We start from the raw sequence: 19,645 nt of genomic DNA, 5'->3' as shown, positions 1-19,645 counted from the left end.
TCCCACAGGGTCTTTTTGGAACAGCAGAAAATAACCCCATAATTATTTGCGATGGGACATACATATATTTACAGAAATCATCTAACTATCTGTTCCAAAAAAAAATCATATAGCTTACACAAGCTTGCAAATCTTGTAAAACCCTTTTTACTGGTGGCCACTGATGGCCACAACATCAGACGCTACAATTATGTAACGTAAGTAACTACCAATCCTAAGTGGGATGAAATCACTCGGGAGCTTCTTGAGGGTCAGGCACCGCATGACCGCCATGATATCATCGCAAGAGTTTTTCATTTGAAATTAAAATTAATGATAGATCTACCCACCAAAGATGACATTTTTGGAGAAATATTGTGTTATATGTATAGTATTGAATGGCAAAAACGCGGTTTACCTCACGCACATATCCTGCTTTGGTTAAAAGAACTGTTGGAAAATCAACCAATCAAACAGCCAATTACTGAGGGCTCGGACCAAACTTTCCAAGAGAATATGCCGCTGTCTAGTTATCCAAGTCTAAACACTATCTTACCTCAAGGTCACAGCGAAACCAACAACACAGAGACCCGTTATGTGTATACTTCTAGTATGCTTCATACTATTGATGAAGGGGTCCCTTTAAGTAACGTGATTTCTGTTAATGAACATGATATTGGGACTGAAGTGAGATTGGCAGAAATCACCCGCAAAACCGTTCCTCCTCTAAATTTAGAGCGGGAGCGAAGAGGAATTGGGTTGGTATTTCTTGTTTCCTGATGAAAAGAACGGCTTTGGAGAAGACAAAGATGTTCCCATTACACCTTTGGATTACTTCCAAGCAAGAATAATGAGTTCGGAAAAACGATTCCAAAGAAACGACTATCTTTTTTTTGCGTTGTCTGTTGTAGAATACTTTCGTGCCAAATCCAGCGTTTCTGTATCTTGTAGAATGCGACAAGGGTACGGGGAAAGAACACCTCAAGGATTAGTAGAGAACATGCATTTAACGATGAGAAACATAAGTAGTTCCACTGCCTATTGGAGGCGGTGTTGCTCAGAGTTAATTGCTATGGTTATGTCCCTTGGAGCTCCTTGGTTTATGACATTCTCTTGTAATGGTTTGAATTGGCCAGACATGATCAAAGTGTTACTTATTGCTGACGGTGGGGCTTTGCATGACTCTGAGAGTTTCATTTCCAGAACGCCTATTTTTGGTGCAAAAGTATCCAGTAGTGGTGGCACGGCAGTTTAGTGTAAGAGTAAATGCTCTACTGCGTTATTTAAGAAATAATACCTGCTTGGGGGGACCTGTTCAGGACTACTGGTACCGCATTGAATTTCAGAACAGGGGCAGTCCGCATCTTCATATGCTGTTGTGGTGTGAAGGGGATCCAGATTTCTCTACTGCGGAAGGCATGGCAGCAATAGAAAATGTCGTATCATGTTCTTTAAACCCTGACGATCCAATGCTGAGCAGTTTAGTTGAAAATGTACAGATACACAAACATTCAACCACTTGTTACAAAAACCGCAATGATATTGCTGTCGATTTGGTTTTTTTGACGAATTACTCTTAAACGCACATGGAGATCACACGAACTTCAAAGTCACGCCGCGCGAAATACTTATATTTACTATGGCCGAGGCTACCCACCGGCCGGGGCTACCCCCCTTTCCCCTACCTTCTTGTAGGCCCAATATAGTAACAACAGACCCTTTAAAATAAAATCGTTGAATTTACAAAGAAAACAGGAGTGAAATAGGAAGCAATAGGAGTCCAAGATGAGTGACCCAATCGAGCGTGGTATCCCTAGAGACGAAGATCAGGAAATGGATGCAACAACGTCGGACGAACAACCCCAGCAACCAAAAAGAAGTTTAAAAAGAATAGTAGATGCGGACGATCCAACCCTAGAAATCCCTGACCCTAAGAGGCCTAAGCTAATGCTGAATAAGCAAAAGTGAAATGCTTGAAGCTTATCATAAAATCTTATGAGAAGATGGCATTGATGATTGTGAGCAAAAACGCAACAGGCACTACCGAAGAAAGAAGACAATTCTCAGCAAGATTATTCAAATCAATACATACAGCAAACAACATTATGAATGTGCTCTTCACTTGCCACAATCTGAGGAGACAACAGGCTAGGCTGTCCAAGTCTAATCTGATAGAGAAGTCGGCCAGTACTGATTTTAAGGTGACCTTGGATGAAGGTGAAACTATAATTATCAGACAGGGAGCCTTAAACATGTGGGACAGGGAAGTTAATGCTTTAGGATTCAAATATGGTTCAACAGTTGACGAAATGGATGCAACAACGTCGGACGAACAACCCCAGCAACCAAAAAGAAGTTTAAAAAGAATAGTAGATGCGGACGATCCAACCCTAGAAATCCCTGACCCTAAGAGGCCTAAGCTAATGCTGAATAAGCCACTAAAAGTGAAATGCTTGAAGCTTATCATAAAATCTTATGAGAAGATGGCATTGATGATTGTGAGCAAAAACGCAACAGGCACTACCGAAGAAAGAAGACAATTCTCAGCAAGATTATTCAAATCAATACATACAGCAAACAACATTATGAATGTGCTCTTCACTTGCCACAATCTGAGGAGACAACAGGCTAGGCTGTCCAAGTCTAATCTGATAGAGAAGTCGGCCAGTACTGATTTTAAGGTGACCTTGGATGAAGGTGAAACTATAATTATCAGACAGGGAGCCTTAAACATGTGGGACAGGGAAGTTAATGCTTTAGGATTCAAATATGGTTCAACAGTTGACGAAATGGATGCAACAACGTCGGACGAACAACCCCAGCAACCAAAAAGAAGTTTAAAAAGAATAGTAGATGCGGACGATCCAACCCTAGAAATCCCTGACCCTAAGAGGCCTAAGCTAATGCTGAATAAGCCACTAAAAGTGAAATGCTTGAAGCTTATCATAAAATCTTATGAGAAGATGGCATTGATGATTGTGAGCAAAAACGCAACAGGCACTACCGAAGAAAGAAGACAATTCTCAGCAAGATTATTCAAATCAATACATACAGCAAACAACATTATGAATGTGCTCTTCACTTGCCACAATCTGAGGAGACAACAGGCTAGGCTGTCCAAGTCTAATCTGATAGAGAAGTCGGCCAGTACTGATTTTAAGGTGACCTTGGATGAAGGTGAAACTATAATTATCAGACAGGGAGCCTTAAACATGTGGGACAGGGAAGTTAATGCTTTAGGATTCAAATATGGTTCAACAGTTGACGAGGATAATGCTTGGATCGGAACGATAGGGCCATTCATGGATTTCTTCTTATCTATGCTGCGTTAGGATAGTTCTTGTTTTAACTTCAAGTGAGTTTAACTCTGATTTGGACCATTTTATAACTCCAAAAGAATAAGTAAGTATAGGGATCGCATATGTATTTATGGATTTAAATAAATTTTTACTGGCTAAGTGCATTTTGCATAAGGAACGAATTCTATTGAAGTATTCTTTTTTGAGTTTATCTTTAATGGATTTGTGTTCTAGTAATCTTGACCTAAGTTTTATGAAATTGTAACCTAAGTATTTATATAGTTCGGCTTCTTCCATTGCTTCAATCACCTCTTCTGTATTTGTTACGTAATTACCTTCTTATTATTATTTTAATATTATTCTGTGGTATTACACCCCGTTACCCCCACGTCTGTCACCCCGCAGGTAGGTAGGTACTAACTCATAGAACATAAAATAAAACAAAGTAGATATAATGCTGTCACATTATTATTCTATTTTGTCAGTTCACAATTGAAAGTCATTTTTGCTAAATTCTCATTTACCCTCACGACTAAAGTAATCGCAGAATCTTTCTCTTATCAGGCTTCATTAGTTGAGTTACGGGTAGAAGAGGGCTCCAAAACGTTCAGTCCCATATCAGTAGCTTTTGTAACTTTCTAGTTTGATGCAAAGTAGCGACTGGACTTGGTTTTCATTAAGAAATTATGTAAATAACAGCAAGCCGTTACTATCACTGAGGCTTTTTGTGACTCAAAGCATATTGCCTTTTGAAATACACCGATTTTTTTTGTTATTATACCAAAAGCACCTTCAATAACTGATCTAGCTCGTGACAGTCGCCTGTTAAATTCTTTTCGCTCATTATTATTGTTACATGCATTTTGTGGATATGGCTTCATTAAGTTTTTCCCTAGTGCAAAAGCCTCATCAGATATAAAAACAAAAGGAAAACTTTCGGATGTGTATGGCATTGGCGATGGCTCTGGTATATCTAATTCACTTTTACTATATAGATCCCAGAATTTCGTATAAAACAGAACACTCGGATACTCGGCCATTCGCACCAACATCAATCATTATAAATTCTTTATTTGCATTTGCCAGTACCATTAAAACAATACTAAAGTGACCTTTATAATTAAAATATAGTGATCCGGAGTGTTCTGGTCTTTGGATCTTAACATGTTTACCATCCAAAGCTCCTAGACAATTCCAAAATTGATATTTATCCCCAAAATCAGCGGCTATCCTTTCCATTCCTCTTTTGACGGTTTCTGAAATAAATAAAAAAAGTTAATATTCTGTTTTATTTTCTTTTTCAGGATGGTGATGGTGATGGTAATCACAATGAAGCTGAATCTGATAAACCACAAACAGAGCAAAAAGTGACTGCGACTATTTCTTCATTCATGAAAGCCCCACAACCACCCGCAAGACCACCTGCACTCAGCACGAAAAAAATGGTTCTTAAAACACAAAATGAATTACTCGAACGAGCATGTAATTATTTGTCAGAATCTCAAGTTAGTGGCACTCAGTCAACTGCATTTGACTGGGCCGAAACATTAGAACGACTGACCCCTACTCAAAAGTTATATGCCAAGAAGGCCATTAACGATATTCTATTTGAAGCGGAATTGGGAAATTTACACAGATACTCTGTTCAAATAAATGTCACATCAACCCCTTCACCTACACCATCTCCCTATTACACACTCAAGTCGCATCTCCACCCGAACCATCTTTCTACTCAGATACAACATCTCTCGACTACATTCAAACCCCAGTCTCAGTTCCTCCCGCACAATCTCCTAGCTACTGAGAGAGAGAGAGAGAGCCGTGATTGTTTCGCGACAACACAACCCTCCCGCGCGCAGGGATGTTCGCGCCAGGCGCGCGCGCTCGCGGGCGGCGGCGGAGGGAGGCAGTTGCCCACGCAGCGTTGCCAGACCGTACCAAAAAGTACGGTTTTCCGTACTATTCATCACACAACCGTACCACAACCGTACCTCAGTGTAGACCGTACCTTTTTCGTACCTTTTCTATATTAGTGATTTATTTTTTACTGCAAACTACAAAGGGTAAAAAAAAAATCGCCTTCTCCTGTTTTGTCAACATTATGAATTTGCGTTTAAAAAACTTTTTTCTTCCATCCAAATAAGACTTGGCTGTTTGGATTACATTCCTTGCCTTCCTTCCTCAGGAGCGATGAATTAAAAAAAAAAACAGAGCAAACAGAATATAGTCTGCGGGACTATCGCCGTTCGCCGATGTCTATAGTCAGTCTGGAACCGAGATCGAACTAAAGATAACTCATTCTCACAAGTATGTACGACGTGTGACGAAACAATACGAATCTATAGACGGAAGAAAAGTTAAGTCAAGGTAAGTTGATGTTGATGATGGTTTGCATTTTTCATGTTTTTTGTTTGCACTGCAAGAAGGCAAAGTTGTATGACTAGATGACAATGCTATTATCCTACTTCTTTTCTTATCACCACTGCCAAGGTGTGGTTCATTGCCTTTTATCCATTATTATTAAATAGATACTGACAAACTTAAAATTTTATGAACTATCTGTTCCGATCTGATGGTCAAAGGTAGAACTTTATTTAATCGCCTCGAATGTTTGACATCTAAATAAATTATTTAAAAATAATAATCACCACTAGCGTCAAAACGAAACAGATAAGTTTGATGTTGAAAAATGTACGTCCTGTTTTTTTAATGTTTTATTGAGGTTGCCATCTTGTGAAATAACAACCAAAGGAGAAGGGGACTTCTGGGCCCAGCAGTTAACTACCTGAAATATGTATTAAAAAAACCGTTACATTTTTTTAAATAAAATCACAAAATATGGTACCAGGATTCTACCCAGGAAGAGAGAAAACTTAAATTAAGATAATAAGACTAAATAATCGATTAAATAATGCCTGAAATGCCTGAATTACTAGTAATCTACTGTATTTTTATTCCGGCAACACTTGTTGGTGGCATGCGTCTGTCACTGACTGACAGATGCACTCGTTTGTTTTCTTTCATTCTGAGTGCGCACATATTTTCCTGGTTTTACTATTTAAACCCACGACCTTGGCTTTTCGACGGATCTTGCTACTCTGAATTACCTGGCTCTCGATTTTGGACAACTGTTACGCCTATCGATTGGATATCGACGACATGGATCGCTGTATGAATTGTACGATTGCGCTTGGTCGCAGTAATTCTATTGGAAGAAAAGTCTTGGAGGATGAGGCGATTTTAACAGTTATTCGTCAGTGGCGTGCATCTCAGCCTGTAAGTTTTTACCCATTTTTTACATATTCAAATCGTGCTTTTAGCAAGCCATTTTAACTTCATATCTATCGGTTTATTGGACAGTATTATATTAGATCAATAGTCAATTAGTTAGCTTAAGGTCTCTGCACACAGCGGGCGCGGCGCGGCGGGACGGGACGGCGACGCGACGCTGAGCAGTTGTAATGGTCTATTCACACAGCGGGCGTGGCGCGGCGGGACGGGACGGCGACGCGACGCTGAGCAGTTGTAATGTACTAGAGCGACAGTTACCGTCGCGTCGAGCGGGGCGGCTCTGTGTGAAGTCGTCCATAGTATCTAGACGACTACGACTTCACACAGAGCCGTCCCGCTCGTCGCGACGGTAACTATCGCTCTGTGTGAAGTCGTCCATAGTATCTAGTACATTACAACTGCTCAGCGTCGCGTCGCCGTCCCGTCCCGCCGCGCCGCGCCCGCTGTGTGCCTTTAAATAGACATATATTTTAATCTGTGGAATGTGGAGTTTGATCATTTCTCTTATAAAAAAAGTGAAGGTCACCCTCGAGTCCCGATAAATCAATTTCGGTCTCGGTTGTGACATCGACATTATTGAACATGCACTAGGGGTTGAACAAGATTTAAATGGTTATGTTATTTCAGGTAACCAGTGAGAACGTTGTATGCCAAGCATGTTGGGACTTGGCCCAAGATGTGGTTCTTGGAAGACGTGCGATTGATGCACCAACCCAAGTTGGCCATTCAAGCGTATGTCTCCGCTGTGGTCGTTCACTCTTAGCCCGGCGGTTCAACCACCTTCTTCGTAATGATTCTGCTCGTGAATCTGCGATATATAATGTGATTAGAGAGTGGATTCTACCACAAACGGTAAGATAGTTTAGTATTATATTTTAAATTATTTAAACTATATCTATACTAATATTATAAAGTGAAAGAGTTTGTTTGGTGCGTTCAACGCACTAATCTCAGAATCTACTAGTCCGACTTTAAAAAATCTTGTCTGTTAGATAGCCTATTTATTGAGAATGGTTACATAACATTACGCTACATCCAATAGCAGCGGAGCAGTAAACAAAGATGCTAGTGAAACCGTGAGGTTCAGCTAGTTAAAATAATAAAACATTTATTTGTAAAGCTAACATGATTTAAAACTAGCACTAAATCATAAAAATAAAACACTTAACTGAAAGACAAGGGCACCCGACACAGGTTAGGTTAGGGTTATTTTTTTTTATTACTATCTGGACTACTGTATTATAGTATAATAGTGAATTTTTATTTTTTTGAAGGTGGACGAGGCAAGTCGTATATGCCATTCCTGTTGGATATTAGCAGACAGAGCTGCTGTTCATATGAGTACAGGTCCTTCGACTTCCTCACAAAGTAACCCACCGCCAGCCCAATCATCAGTTGGTGTTTCTGTTGGACAATTGGATGAAAATCATGACAACATTCTACACGAACCTGAGAATGTTTCCATTCAACCAGAACAAAACCAAGGTAATGATGATGTGCATGAACCCTCAGTGGAACTACATTCACCAAGTGCCCCAATTGTGGAACCAGTACAACAGCACCCTGAACCAACAATTGTATTGCCAGATTATATGCGGGCAGTTGAAACAGAGCGACGGTGCTTCATAGAAGGTTGCCAGAGAACTGAACGATATAGAGTTCCTCTAGCAACGAGAAAAATGTTGCTTAATGAGCATAAATATTATGTACCACAAAATAATCGACTTTGTGATATACATTTAGTAATTGAGGCATGGGACTTCCTTGATAGTTTAAGGAGTAATTATTTACAAACATTTACTGCAAGACATATCCAAGATATGTTTACACTAAAAGAAACCCCAAAAGAAAGGTTTTTGAATTTTGAAAATATTGATAATATGGACGACCATGTTGTGCATACCTGGATCGGGTTTACTAAAGTTCAGTTCCGTCAATTATTTGATGAGGTTCCACAATTGATAGAAATTCGTAATAGTTCTTCAGTTTTAGCAGCCTATCTTATCAAATTAAGAAGTGGGGACTCAAATGAAAGATTAGCAACATTATTTAAAACATCTAAGAAAACTTTAGCCAAGTGGCTGTGTCAAGCCCGTGACATATTAACTGAACATTTTGTGCCTCGGCACTTAGGTTTAGAACACATCACTAGAGAACAAATAAAAGAAAGGAACTTAGCCATTCCTAGTGCTTTATTTGAAGGAGATTCTAGGCCCATCGCTATATTTGATGGAACTTACTGTTATATTGAAAAAAGCTCTAATTATTTATATCAAAAAAAAACATACAGTTTGCATAAATATAGGAACTTAACCAAACCTTTTTTAATGGTGTGCACAGATGGTTACATCATTGATGTTTTGGGCCCCTATCCAGCTACCACGTCAGACTCAGATATAATGAGACATGAATTTTTAAGTGGAAACCCACTCCAGGATTTTTTCCAAAATGGTGATGTATTTATACTGGATAGGGGTTTCCGAGATTCATTACCTTTGTTAAACCAATGTGGATATAGGACATACGTGCCTGCTACTTTGGCGCAGGGTGAAACACAGCTGTCAACACTTGACGCAAACAAATCGAGGGCAGTCACCATTTGCCGTTGGGTCGTTGAGATTGTGAACGGTAGGTTTAAAAGAGATTTCAAATTATTCAGGCAATGTTATTTTAATACAGCCTCAAGAAGTTTAATAAGAGATTTTAAGGTGGCTGCTGCTCTCATAAATAGGTTTCACCCTCCCATAACCGATAGAATAGACTGTGGGGCTATCATTAATCAGATTAATTTAAATATGAATAGACATAACATATTAGGTGATTTTATTGTTAACAACCAATATAATAGACGTAGGGCTGATTTTGAAACAATAACTATTCATAATGATAATTTAAATGATTTTCCCCAGTTGTCATATGATGAATTAATTCTTGTATGCTTAGGTACATATCAATTAAAGCAGGCACGGTCCTATTTTGGTGAACATTTGCGGGGAAATGATGGGTTTATAATAGAAGTGTGCAGGGAGGTAAGCAGCAGCCTTCTTCGACAGCTGTCAGCTTCAAATACTTCTTGGTTATTGCGAGGCCGAATACAATCCCGCCATATAAGTCGCAAAACATATTTTGTTTATATTTTAGTTGATAGCTGTCGAAGAGGACGAGATTCAATATTATCATATTATTGTAATTGTATTGTAGGTAGAAGAACTGTAGGCTGCTGTGCCCATGTAATGTGCATTATATGGTATCTCAGTTGGGCAAGATTCCAAGAAAATATCGTACCCCCTGCACAATTTTTAGATGACATTCTAATAATAATTGAAGATGAATGATAATACATGTTTAATTATTAAGTATATTGGTGTTTTATTTTACTTCCTTCTCCCTTTTTTAGTTTTTAAAAGGTTGGTTCCTGCTGCTTATAGGTTACAGGAAATTGCAAGTAGAAACTTGTCTTCGACTATAGCGAAAGGCCGCGTTTCCACTGACGCGGAGCTGGGCGGAGAGGAGCTTAGCGGTGCACAAATTGACCAATGATTATGCTTGAAATCTCCGCTCCGCTTCAATGGAAACAGTACGAGCGGGGTGGAGCAGAGCTGAGCGAATATTCATACATCGAGGCGGTGCAGAGCGGAGGACAGCGAGCATTGGGGTGCAGAGCGGAGGACAGCGGGGCGGTACGGAGCGGTGCGGAGCGGGGCGGTGCGTGACTCGCGTGCAGTGTGTCTGTAAAAATGCGCGATTCCAAAAGCATGCTCCACTCCGCTCTGCTCCGCTCACTGACCACTCACCGCTCTTCATCGCTCCTCTCCGCTCAGCTGCGCTCCTCTCCGCCCAGCTCCGCTTCAGTGGAAACACTGACCACTTTTCACCGCTCTTCTCCGCTCCTCTCCGCCCAGCTCCGCGTCAGTGGAAACGCGGCCAAAGTCCAGGGCACGCGCCGGTTGCCGCTGCGTAGGGTGATGTCTCGAAGATCTAACAGGTTAGGCTTTCACATGCTTCATGCATAAAACCATTACACAACCGAAGTGATTCAGAAGTATTTCGCAAATTACATAAAAAATACAATGTTATAATATAACCTAACTTTTACTATAATTCAGATAACTTGGTTTCTGGGTAGCCAAAATTCACCAAATTTTTAGTGAAGCCTTGTTATTATATCCTCTTACAAATAAGGCTACTTTGATTCAGTTAACACCTGGGCCCAGGAACCTATGGAGCCATTCCCTTCTCCTTTGGATAATTTCGGAGCATTTACGTATATCACATAAATTCATTCAAGTAATTGGCTATTTGACAGTTGTAACGATGAAATATGTTCAATATGATAGCTTGTAACCAAATAATATAATTACACAATAGGTATTTCGCTTCAAAAGAAATTTTAAATATTTTATTTTTGCAAAATAGATTTGCCTTTTTATCTGTGGATTATAAGATTCGAAACGTGGTCGGCCATCTTGTGACGTCACATCTCACAGAAAATGTCAAGCAAAACGTCATCTGTTAGTTTGAAACAACGTTCACTGATTGGCGAGAAATTGACGTTTTTGAAATGCGACGTCATCAAATGTCACGTGACCAGCTGTTTTCGCGTAAATTTTAAATTAATAAATACTTTTTTTACTATTAAATAACGCTTTTTTTCGTAAAAGCATAATTGTAAGAGGTTTATTATAAACGTACGTAAGTTTTTAAATATTTTTTCGAAGGCTGTCAAGTAGCCAATTGTATGTATGCATGTGATTCTAATATTTGAACTTATTATATTAAATAATAAATTATACTTCGTTTTAATATTTTTTGTTTCATAACTTTTTTTTCTACCTATACTTACCTACATTTTTAATAAGAAAATTGTTAATATTGTATTATGGTGTACGTATATACTCCGTGAACGGTCGAAGTAAAAGTTTGCGGAATGCACAGAACACAATGTATCAGATAGAAATGAAGACAATTGAAAATCTTAGTTATTTAAATTGTTAGTTGGCCTAGAAACTTTCATGAACAGATGGCGCCACCCGTCACATGCTTATATATTATATTGTTTCTATTTAGTGAATTACGCAAACTTACCTTCCCTTTCAAACTAAACTATCCGTACCTTACCGTACCTTTGCATGGTGCTGTGTGTGATGGATGGCATGTTTTTTGTCCAAACGCAGGTGTTGGGAAATGGACAGATTTATAACGAAGCGAAAACGTGACCCTCCTGATAATAATAGCTCTCAAAATAGTAACCAGCCTACTAAACCTGGTCATTCAACTAAGAAGAAATGTTTAAGTCCTAGTATCCCTGGCCCTTCATGTACTGATGCACTAATAATAATAAAACCTACCCAGCCACAAGAATCAAATCCTTCCAACGACTTCAGTTTGCTAGACGAATCAAATCTATCTAACAAAAAAAAACCACAAGCCTTACTTGATACTTGTAACGAAAATGAAGAAATCCAGATAGCAACAAGTAATGAAGAGCATAAAAAAAATATTCCAACCAAATCTAAAAAAGCATCGGATAAGACTGAAAAACATTTATATGTTTTTAGCGAGAAATGGTTAGAAATTAAAGAACTTTCAGAGTGGCTAGTTTCAGACACAGTTAAAGGCACAATCAGTGCAAAATGCAAATACTGTCAAACTACGTTACCCAACCACAAGCCGCACTTGATACGACACTCTGAAACTGATAAACACAAATCAATAATGAAAGCCATTAAATCCACATCAAATATTAAAGAATCATTAAAACCATCAGATGAAGATCTCTCAGTAAAAAGAGGTGAGCTTAAAATTGCTGCAATGCTGGCTACAAATAATTTACCATTCCTCTTATCAGACACTCTAGTTAGCTTAATAGCGGACATTTGCCCCGATTCGAAAATTGCTCAGAAGATGAAGATGGGTCGTACGAAAGCAACAGCAGTTGTAACACAAATTTTAGGGCCCAGTCTTCAAAGTACTTTGCATGATTATTTAAAACAACCCGGTAATTTCTTTTGCCTAATAATGGACGAAACAACTGATGTTGGCACAAAAAAACAATGTGCGATGACAGTGATATATTGTGACAAAGAATTTAAAATAAAAACAGAATTCTTCGATTTGCTGGAAATGGCCTCAGGTACGGCTGATGACTTGTATAACGCATTAATACAGAGCGTTGAAACTAAAAATATCCCACTAGAAAACTTAGTGGGATTTTCTTCAGACACGACGAACGTGATGGTCGGCGAATATAATTCTGTGTTCGCCAAATTGAAAGAAAGACTTCCTAACATAGTGTGTGTCCGCTGCTCTTGCCATATGATTCATTTGGCTGCCTCCAAAGCTTGTCTACAACTGCCAAAATCAGTAGAAGATATGTTACGGAACATTGGCTCCCATTTCAGCCGCAGCCACAACCGACAACAGAAGCTTGCAGAAATGCAACGCTTCTACCAAACACAAATTCATCAGATTCTTTTGCCGGCAACAACCCGGTGGCTTTCTTTAAAGGCATGTGTCGACCGAACGCTGGAACAGTATCCTGCACTGGAAGCCTATTTCAGACTTGAAATAGTGGAAGATCCGTCCAGAATAACTGAAAGTATCATTTTCAGTTTGCGTAACCAGTTTACAAAATTTTATCTCGAGTTCATGGCATATGTGCTAGACCTGCTAAATGACTTCAATATTACTTTTCAGTCTGAATCGCCATTACTTCATAAACTGAAACCTGCCGTAGAAGGGCTCATCCGCACAATTGCAAGTAACTTCATTGATTTACATCACGTCAAAAACACGCCTCCTCTAGAGATCGAACATAAAAACCCAAGGTTGTACTTGCCTTTGGAAAATTTGTACCTTGGTGTTTCTGTGGACTCAAGCCTCAAGGAGGTTCAAAATGATGTTAGAAAAGAGGACCTGGAAAGATTCAAACTAGATTGCCTGGCATTTTATGTTGAAGTAATAGAACAAATAAAACAAAGATTTATATTTACAGACCCAATATATGACATAATCCAAATAGTCGAACCAAAAATTATAAAATCGTTTGATCCACAAATGATAACTTCAATTTTAAACAGATTTCCTTTTTTAGCCCCCACATATCTGAATAAAAGTGCATTAATAAACGAATGGCGGGAGTACTGTTTATTAGATCTGGCAAGTGTGGACGACAGTATATCGATTCAAATGAATGCTGCTGATTTTTGGACAAAAGTATTTAAATTAAAGGACATAGCTGGTACAGAAAAATTCAAAAATTTGAAAATCCTGATAGGATTTCTATTAATTCTGCCTTTTTCTAATGCCTCAGTGGAAAGAGTATTTAGCAAACTAAAGCTGATAAAGACTGAACATCGGAATCGTCTCAATACCGAAACTATTGCTGCATTAATGGCTATTAGTTCATCTATACAGCAACAAGGTGGTATACACAATTTTGAACCCAGCTCTTCTATGTTAAATAAGAAGATAAAGTACTAAAATTAATTTGATTCAGTAGTGACGGATTTCGCTGATAAAGTAAACACCTAAATACAACATCAAATTACCTTTTTTGTAAATTTTGAAAACTAATGATTTCGAGATGAATAAATATTTATCTGTAGAGAAATATTACTAATTTTGTAGATTGAAATGAAAACTATTAACTTGCATTGAGCATGGGTGCAGGCTAAGTATTAAGTATTTTGGAATGAAGCAAAGCATATCTACAAACGGAATGACACATATCCAAACTATTGGAGCTTCAAGCATGTATTAGCAAGTTATTTATTTATAAACTCGTGGTAAGTCAAATTATTATTTTACAATTACAGTCTGTTGAGAAACTAATAGAAAATAATGAGACTCATACTTTCTTCGACTTTCTGTCACATTTGACACTAAAATATGGACACAAATTATTTAGATGGGATTTTCTTAGTTCCTAAAACATTATTTTCATAATTTTTTTGACAAACAACTTGTTTTCGCTGTAGGATATGAGTAGACTATAGCATTTTTCAACATTTTAGCAAAACCGTACTACTATGATAAATTATTATCAAAAAAATTTTTAATTCACTGCATCATTAACGAATATAATGACTTTACTCCTTTCCGTAACTCTATATTGATTTATAACCTCATTTCTCTAATTGATTTACGAATGAATTTGTTCGATATTGGCAATCGGTAATAATGTTCTACTTTACCATATCGTTCTGAACATTCGATTCCCTATCGCTTTTTTTCCAACCTATGGTCGCAGACAGCCAACTCGAAGAAAAATAAAACTGATCTAGTTCTTGCAGAAGTATCCCGACCTAACCGTACCTTGAAGTTAAAAACCGTACCTTTTTAGAAAGCCAACCATCCTTTTTTGGGAAATCATACTGGCAACACTGTGCCCACGGGACATCGTGACGATCGGATTGACTAGCCGTTTAGTCGCTTATGTATCGAGCGTAATCGTTTATCACAAACACTAAATTGTCTTTTAACTCAGTAGTGGGACGAGATTATTGTGTTGTGTTGTGTTGTATAAAGTGCTGTGTTTACTATGGGTTCGCATAAAAGTAAAAAAGAAAAACGAGAGTGTAAGTTGCGACGTCGGCTTTTGGCCGAGATGGAAAACCGTCGTTTGCTGAAGCGGGTGTCGTTGCTGGAAAGGTACATTGCTGCACCGATGTCGGCGTCGCCGTTGGAAGGAAATGCAGCACCACCGCCAACGAGTGGTGATACCGACGACGATGGGATCACAACACCTCCGCTGCCCTACCCAGAGGTGACGTCGGTGCCTGCGGGTGCTTCGGCGCCGACCGTGATCCGGCGAAGCAGGGCTGTCGGGGCGTCCGCGCCTCCATCGAGCGACGCCGCGCCGTTGGTAGCATTGGGCGCGGGCCGCCCATTGCAGCGCGCTTCAAGCGTACATTGTGAGGCATCCCCGTTTCCCAACCAGTTTCTTCAGCCTACTTCGAACCCGTCGGGCTTCCCACCTACGCCACAATCAAACACCATAAATCAGTCAGCCGCCAAAGTTTCCAGTGGAAAAGAATCACTGAAATCTTGGGAAAGGATTCCAATGCTGCATACACGAACATTCTTGAAAAGTTTGGATCTGATTTATCGAAGCTACAAACTCCATCGAGTATTATATCATTTATAGTTGAAAAAAATCGCAGCCAAAAAACTCGAAAAATTCGTGTACAACCAACATCGATCAGTCGCCGGAAAGAGAGAGGTCTTCCATGCAGTGGAAGGATTCAATCAGGACGACCAGCCAAGTCAGAAACTGTTAAAAGAAAACGTGTTCATAATATTGCATTTAATATTGATGAAAATGAACCATCTGCCAAAAAACATTGATTGTGTTAGGTATAACTTTTCCTAGGTATAACATTTCCTACTATATCATATTTGTTTTTGTATTATTTTGTCTTAATAAAAAGTTAAAAACCGTTCGAGTTTTCTTGTCTATTCATATTACCATTCACACAAAAATACCTTCAAATACACACGGGTTTGTGGCGCATACTCCTTGCAAACCCATGCGCGATTGGAGGACGCATAGTCTTAATTGAACACGTGTTTGGAAGAACATATGGCGTTACAAACCCGTGCGCGATTGGAGGACATGTGCCTTGAATTGAACACGATTTTTTCAAGGCAGTTAGCGCAACAAATCCGTGCGTGTTTCAAGGCAGCATTACCTCCTAATGTACACGGATATGGAAATACGCCGCCCGAAATGGATTTTATTCAATTCTATTATGAAGAACAAAACCATGCAGCTGCTAATATATTATCGCAAAGTGATTTAAAATATATAATTGACAAGGTGGGGGAAATTTCGAATGATGGAATTGGAAATTGCTTTCTAGACACACCTGTTTGTGAAAATGAAACACCACGACAAGTACCTGAAAATGATAATGAAAAATCTTTGGTTACAACACCAATGCCAAGTCCATGCAGGACCTTTAGGGACCCCGAAAATGAGTTTAACTATTTGAGTGAGAGTAGCGCTATTCTTTCTGATGCCACCTTAAGATCTAGTCCGTTAGGATCCAGCGAAATGTCTGGTTCATCAACACCGCACCATAGAAAAAAAAAGCGTCAGTATGTAAGAAAAGCAATAACAAAAAACAGAATTATTAACAAATCTAATTGGCTAGATGAAAAAAGGAAGGTGCTCGTTAATTTGGGTGAAGCCCATGCATCTCAATCTGGCAAACAACAAATGGCAAAACAAATAAAGGGTCCATGTTCTTCTAACTACGATTAAAATGTTTTGAAAAGTTTTAAAATTCCAGTGATCTTTTTTATCACACTGGTGACCATTTTGTTTGTGTAGTGATCGCGGTGAATCGTGAGTGTTCTTCAAGAAAACAAAATATATCGGTAAGTTATGCTATATTTTAGTTAGGCTATACAATTTATTCTGACAGATAATGCCATTTACGATTGTGCAAACACTGGAAGATGGAAAAAAGGTGCTTAGCTGCGTTCCTGAAGGTTGTCTCGAAAAAAATGGCATTATCTGTAATCTCAGAACAAATTGTACAGCCTTGTCAATGAAAATATAATATTACTAGCGTAATGAATGTATGCGAATACATTCATCGTCCGTCGTCGTACGTCGTGGTGGCCTAGTGGGTAAAGGACCAACCTCAAGTACGAGGGGGCGCGGGTTCGATCCCAGGTCAGGCAAGTACCAATGCAACTTTTCTAAGTTTGTATGTAATTTCTAAGTATATCTTAGACACCATTGGCTGTGTTTCGGATGGCACGTTAAACTGTAGGTCCCGGCTGTCATAGAACATCCTTGGCAGTCGTTACGGGTAGTCAGAAGCCAGTAAGTTTGACACCAGTCTAACCAAGGGGTATCGGGTTGCCCGGGTTACTGGGTTGAGGAGGTCAGATAGGCAGTCGCTTCTTGTAAAACACTGGTACTCAGCTGAATCCGGTTAGACTGGAAGCCGACCCCAACATGATTGGGAAAAGGCTCGGAGGATGATAATGAATGTATGCGAATATTTGGTATTCGCAAATTCGCGTATTCAAAAAACTTGGTATGCACTACAAATAATGCGTGTAGGTAAATTATATTACCTAACAAAAGTTATTTTCTTTTGCAAACATTTTTTATTTAGGAAATCAGAATATTTCTATAATCATACAGTTCTAGTTTCCTAAGGTTGATTACCTAATACAAACGAATTATTATTTAGTCACTAGTAGCATCAAACCATGACTAAATAAGCTTTGTTTACCAAACCTGTATGGCCTCGAAAAATGCTGACAAACTTACGAGAGTAGAAAATTCGCTTCCTGGTGCTGACTGGTTTTTGATGCCATATATAGTTAAAAGGTTAGGCTTAACCTATGATGAAGGTCAGCTAGCTATATCAATTATGACCGAAGTAACAGACACCGAAGAGGACGGCATTCCTACAAACATCAAGGAAGAAGGAAAAGTAAGCAAAGTCTCATAATGACATACTGGAACGATGTTTTTTATTATCTTTACCCCCAAAAGTTTATTCTATGTTGGAAGTGACAATGGACAATGTGCGTTATTTCCCACCGGATTCTAATTTCGAATTTGAAGAAGTGGAACCAACTTCAGACGAAATCCTCATTATTTCAGATACTGAAGATGTGGCGTAAACTGACATTTGTTTTTTTTTTGGTAATGTTTACTCCAAATAAGTCCAGTTTATTTCTCCCTTTTCTTTCATAAACTCAAATTTTAATAATGCTATCCACTGCAGTTTCAACTAATACTTCAACGGAGGAAGCTGCTTTATGGAGTGCGAAAAAATCTTTGAATTCATTATTAGATGGGACTTTACCGAATCCCTGCCCAACATGTCTGATACTTCAGAATTTCCTTACAATTAGTATTTCAGTGGCGTCGTGCGAAAGAAATTTTTCAAAACTAAAACTGATAAAAAATTATCTACGATCAGTCATGAGTGAAGAGCGACTTGCTAGCTTGTCTATTTTGTCGATCGAAAGAAAAACAGCGTCGTTTTTGTACTTTGATGACGTAATTAATAAATTTAGTACATTAAAAGCCAGAAAACAAAATTTGAAATGTTTGTAATTCATTTTAATTACCTACTTACTTGTAGTGTTATTGCTTGTTTTTTTATTTCTAAAGCTGTAACTGAATATTGATAAAAATTTTAGTTTCTACATATTTGCATTTGTTAATTTAGTAAATCTGAAGGGGGCGGGTGGATTTTCAAATTAGCATATTATTGGTGGGATTCTATTTTTTCACAAAAATACCACTACGCCATATGTAAAATATACCTAAGAATATTCTTTATACATTTATTTATGATTAGTAGGTAATAAAATAACAAAACAATTATACCACAATATTAAAACTTAAAAATTGTATCACGGAAATCATTAACTTCTCCGTTACTTTCATTACCATGTTTACTAATTTTACAAAATCTCATACAAGTTTGCCTAAATCTTATTTGATTTAATTCCTTAAGTAATGTTTTAAGTATAAACTTAATATTTATTACTTTTCTTAAATCGAGATTTACCCCTAATATCGTTATATAACCATTTAAAAATTCGTCACAAAAATATCGTCATTAGTTTCCACGATTTTTGTTTCAAGAAATTTGTTCAACGAAAATATTTCATACAAGTAACCAAACGCATTTCGAGTAGCTTCCCCCGCACGCCACTTCAGTCGTCGTTGATATTCATACGAGTCTGCACGTATACATAGTAAAATTACGTTTTGAAGTGAATTGATTTTAGTTTGTCAACGAATTCCGTCATTAAACGATTGGAAATATTGTTGGTAAGTATATTTTACTTTATTTTAATGATAAATGAACATGGATAATATTGAATTTGTATTAATTATGAAGAACAGTGTTACATTGTAGGTTTGCGTTTGCTTGGACAGGAACGTGTTTCAACTTGTTTCGTCATTTATCGTAACATCATTCATCGTCAATTTGTAGATGAGGTGAATGATTTCTTTTGAGGAAAATGAAATTTTTGTTACGTTCAATGACGCTATATAGAGGTTAATGATTTAGGTGTAATAAATTAGG

General features: G+C 38.2%; 2 protein-coding genes across 2 annotated transcripts; both read left to right on the top strand.

The window, feature by feature from the left end:
* Positions 1 to 4,538: 4,538 nt before the first annotated feature.
* On the top strand, positions 4,539 to 16,012 carry LOC124644009. The gene is made up of 3 exons (XM_047183185.1): positions 4,539 to 4,723; positions 5,464 to 5,645; positions 11,744 to 16,012. The coding sequence occupies exon 3, from the start codon at positions 11,754 to 11,756 to the stop codon at positions 14,049 to 14,051; it is 2,298 nt and encodes a 765-aa protein (XP_047039141.1). The 5' UTR covers positions 4,539 to 4,723; positions 5,464 to 5,645; positions 11,744 to 11,753; the 3' UTR covers positions 14,052 to 16,012.
* Positions 6,037 to 9,928, top strand: LOC124644007. The gene is made up of 3 exons (XM_047183183.1): positions 6,037 to 6,554; positions 7,197 to 7,421; positions 7,844 to 9,928. Exons 1-3 carry the CDS (start codon positions 6,438 to 6,440, stop codon positions 9,902 to 9,904), a joined length of 2,403 nt encoding a protein of 800 aa, XP_047039139.1. The 5' UTR covers positions 6,037 to 6,437; the 3' UTR covers positions 9,905 to 9,928.
* Positions 16,013 to 19,645: the final 3,633 nt, after the last annotated feature.

This window comes from Helicoverpa zea, chromosome 29 (genome assembly GCF_022581195.2).
Source record: "Helicoverpa zea isolate HzStark_Cry1AcR chromosome 29, ilHelZeax1.1, whole genome shotgun sequence".
Taxonomy (NCBI): Eukaryota; Metazoa; Arthropoda; class Insecta; order Lepidoptera; family Noctuidae; genus Helicoverpa; species Helicoverpa zea.
Note: the sequence above shows the minus strand (reverse complement) of the source record. Positions and strands in the feature narration are given on the sequence as shown.

What these genes read in the sequence shown, in the direction of transcription:
- LOC124644007 (XM_047183183.1), top strand. Translation starts at nt 6,438, where the DNA reads ATGGATCGCTGTATGAATTGTACGATTGCGCTTGGTCGCAGTAATTCT. An exon ending in AGTGGCGTGCATCTCAGCCT is followed by an intron (nt 6,555 to 7,196) that starts GTAAGTTTTTAC and finishes ATGTTATTTCAG; the next exon opens with GTAACCAGTGAGAACGTTGT. An exon ending in AGTGGATTCTACCACAAACG is followed by an intron (nt 7,422 to 7,843) that starts GTAAGATAGTTT and finishes ATTTTTTTGAAG; the next exon opens with GTGGACGAGGCAAGTCGTAT.
- LOC124644009 (XM_047183185.1), top strand. Translation starts at nt 11,754, where the DNA reads ATGGACAGATTTATAACGAAGCGAAAACGTGACCCTCCTGATAATAAT.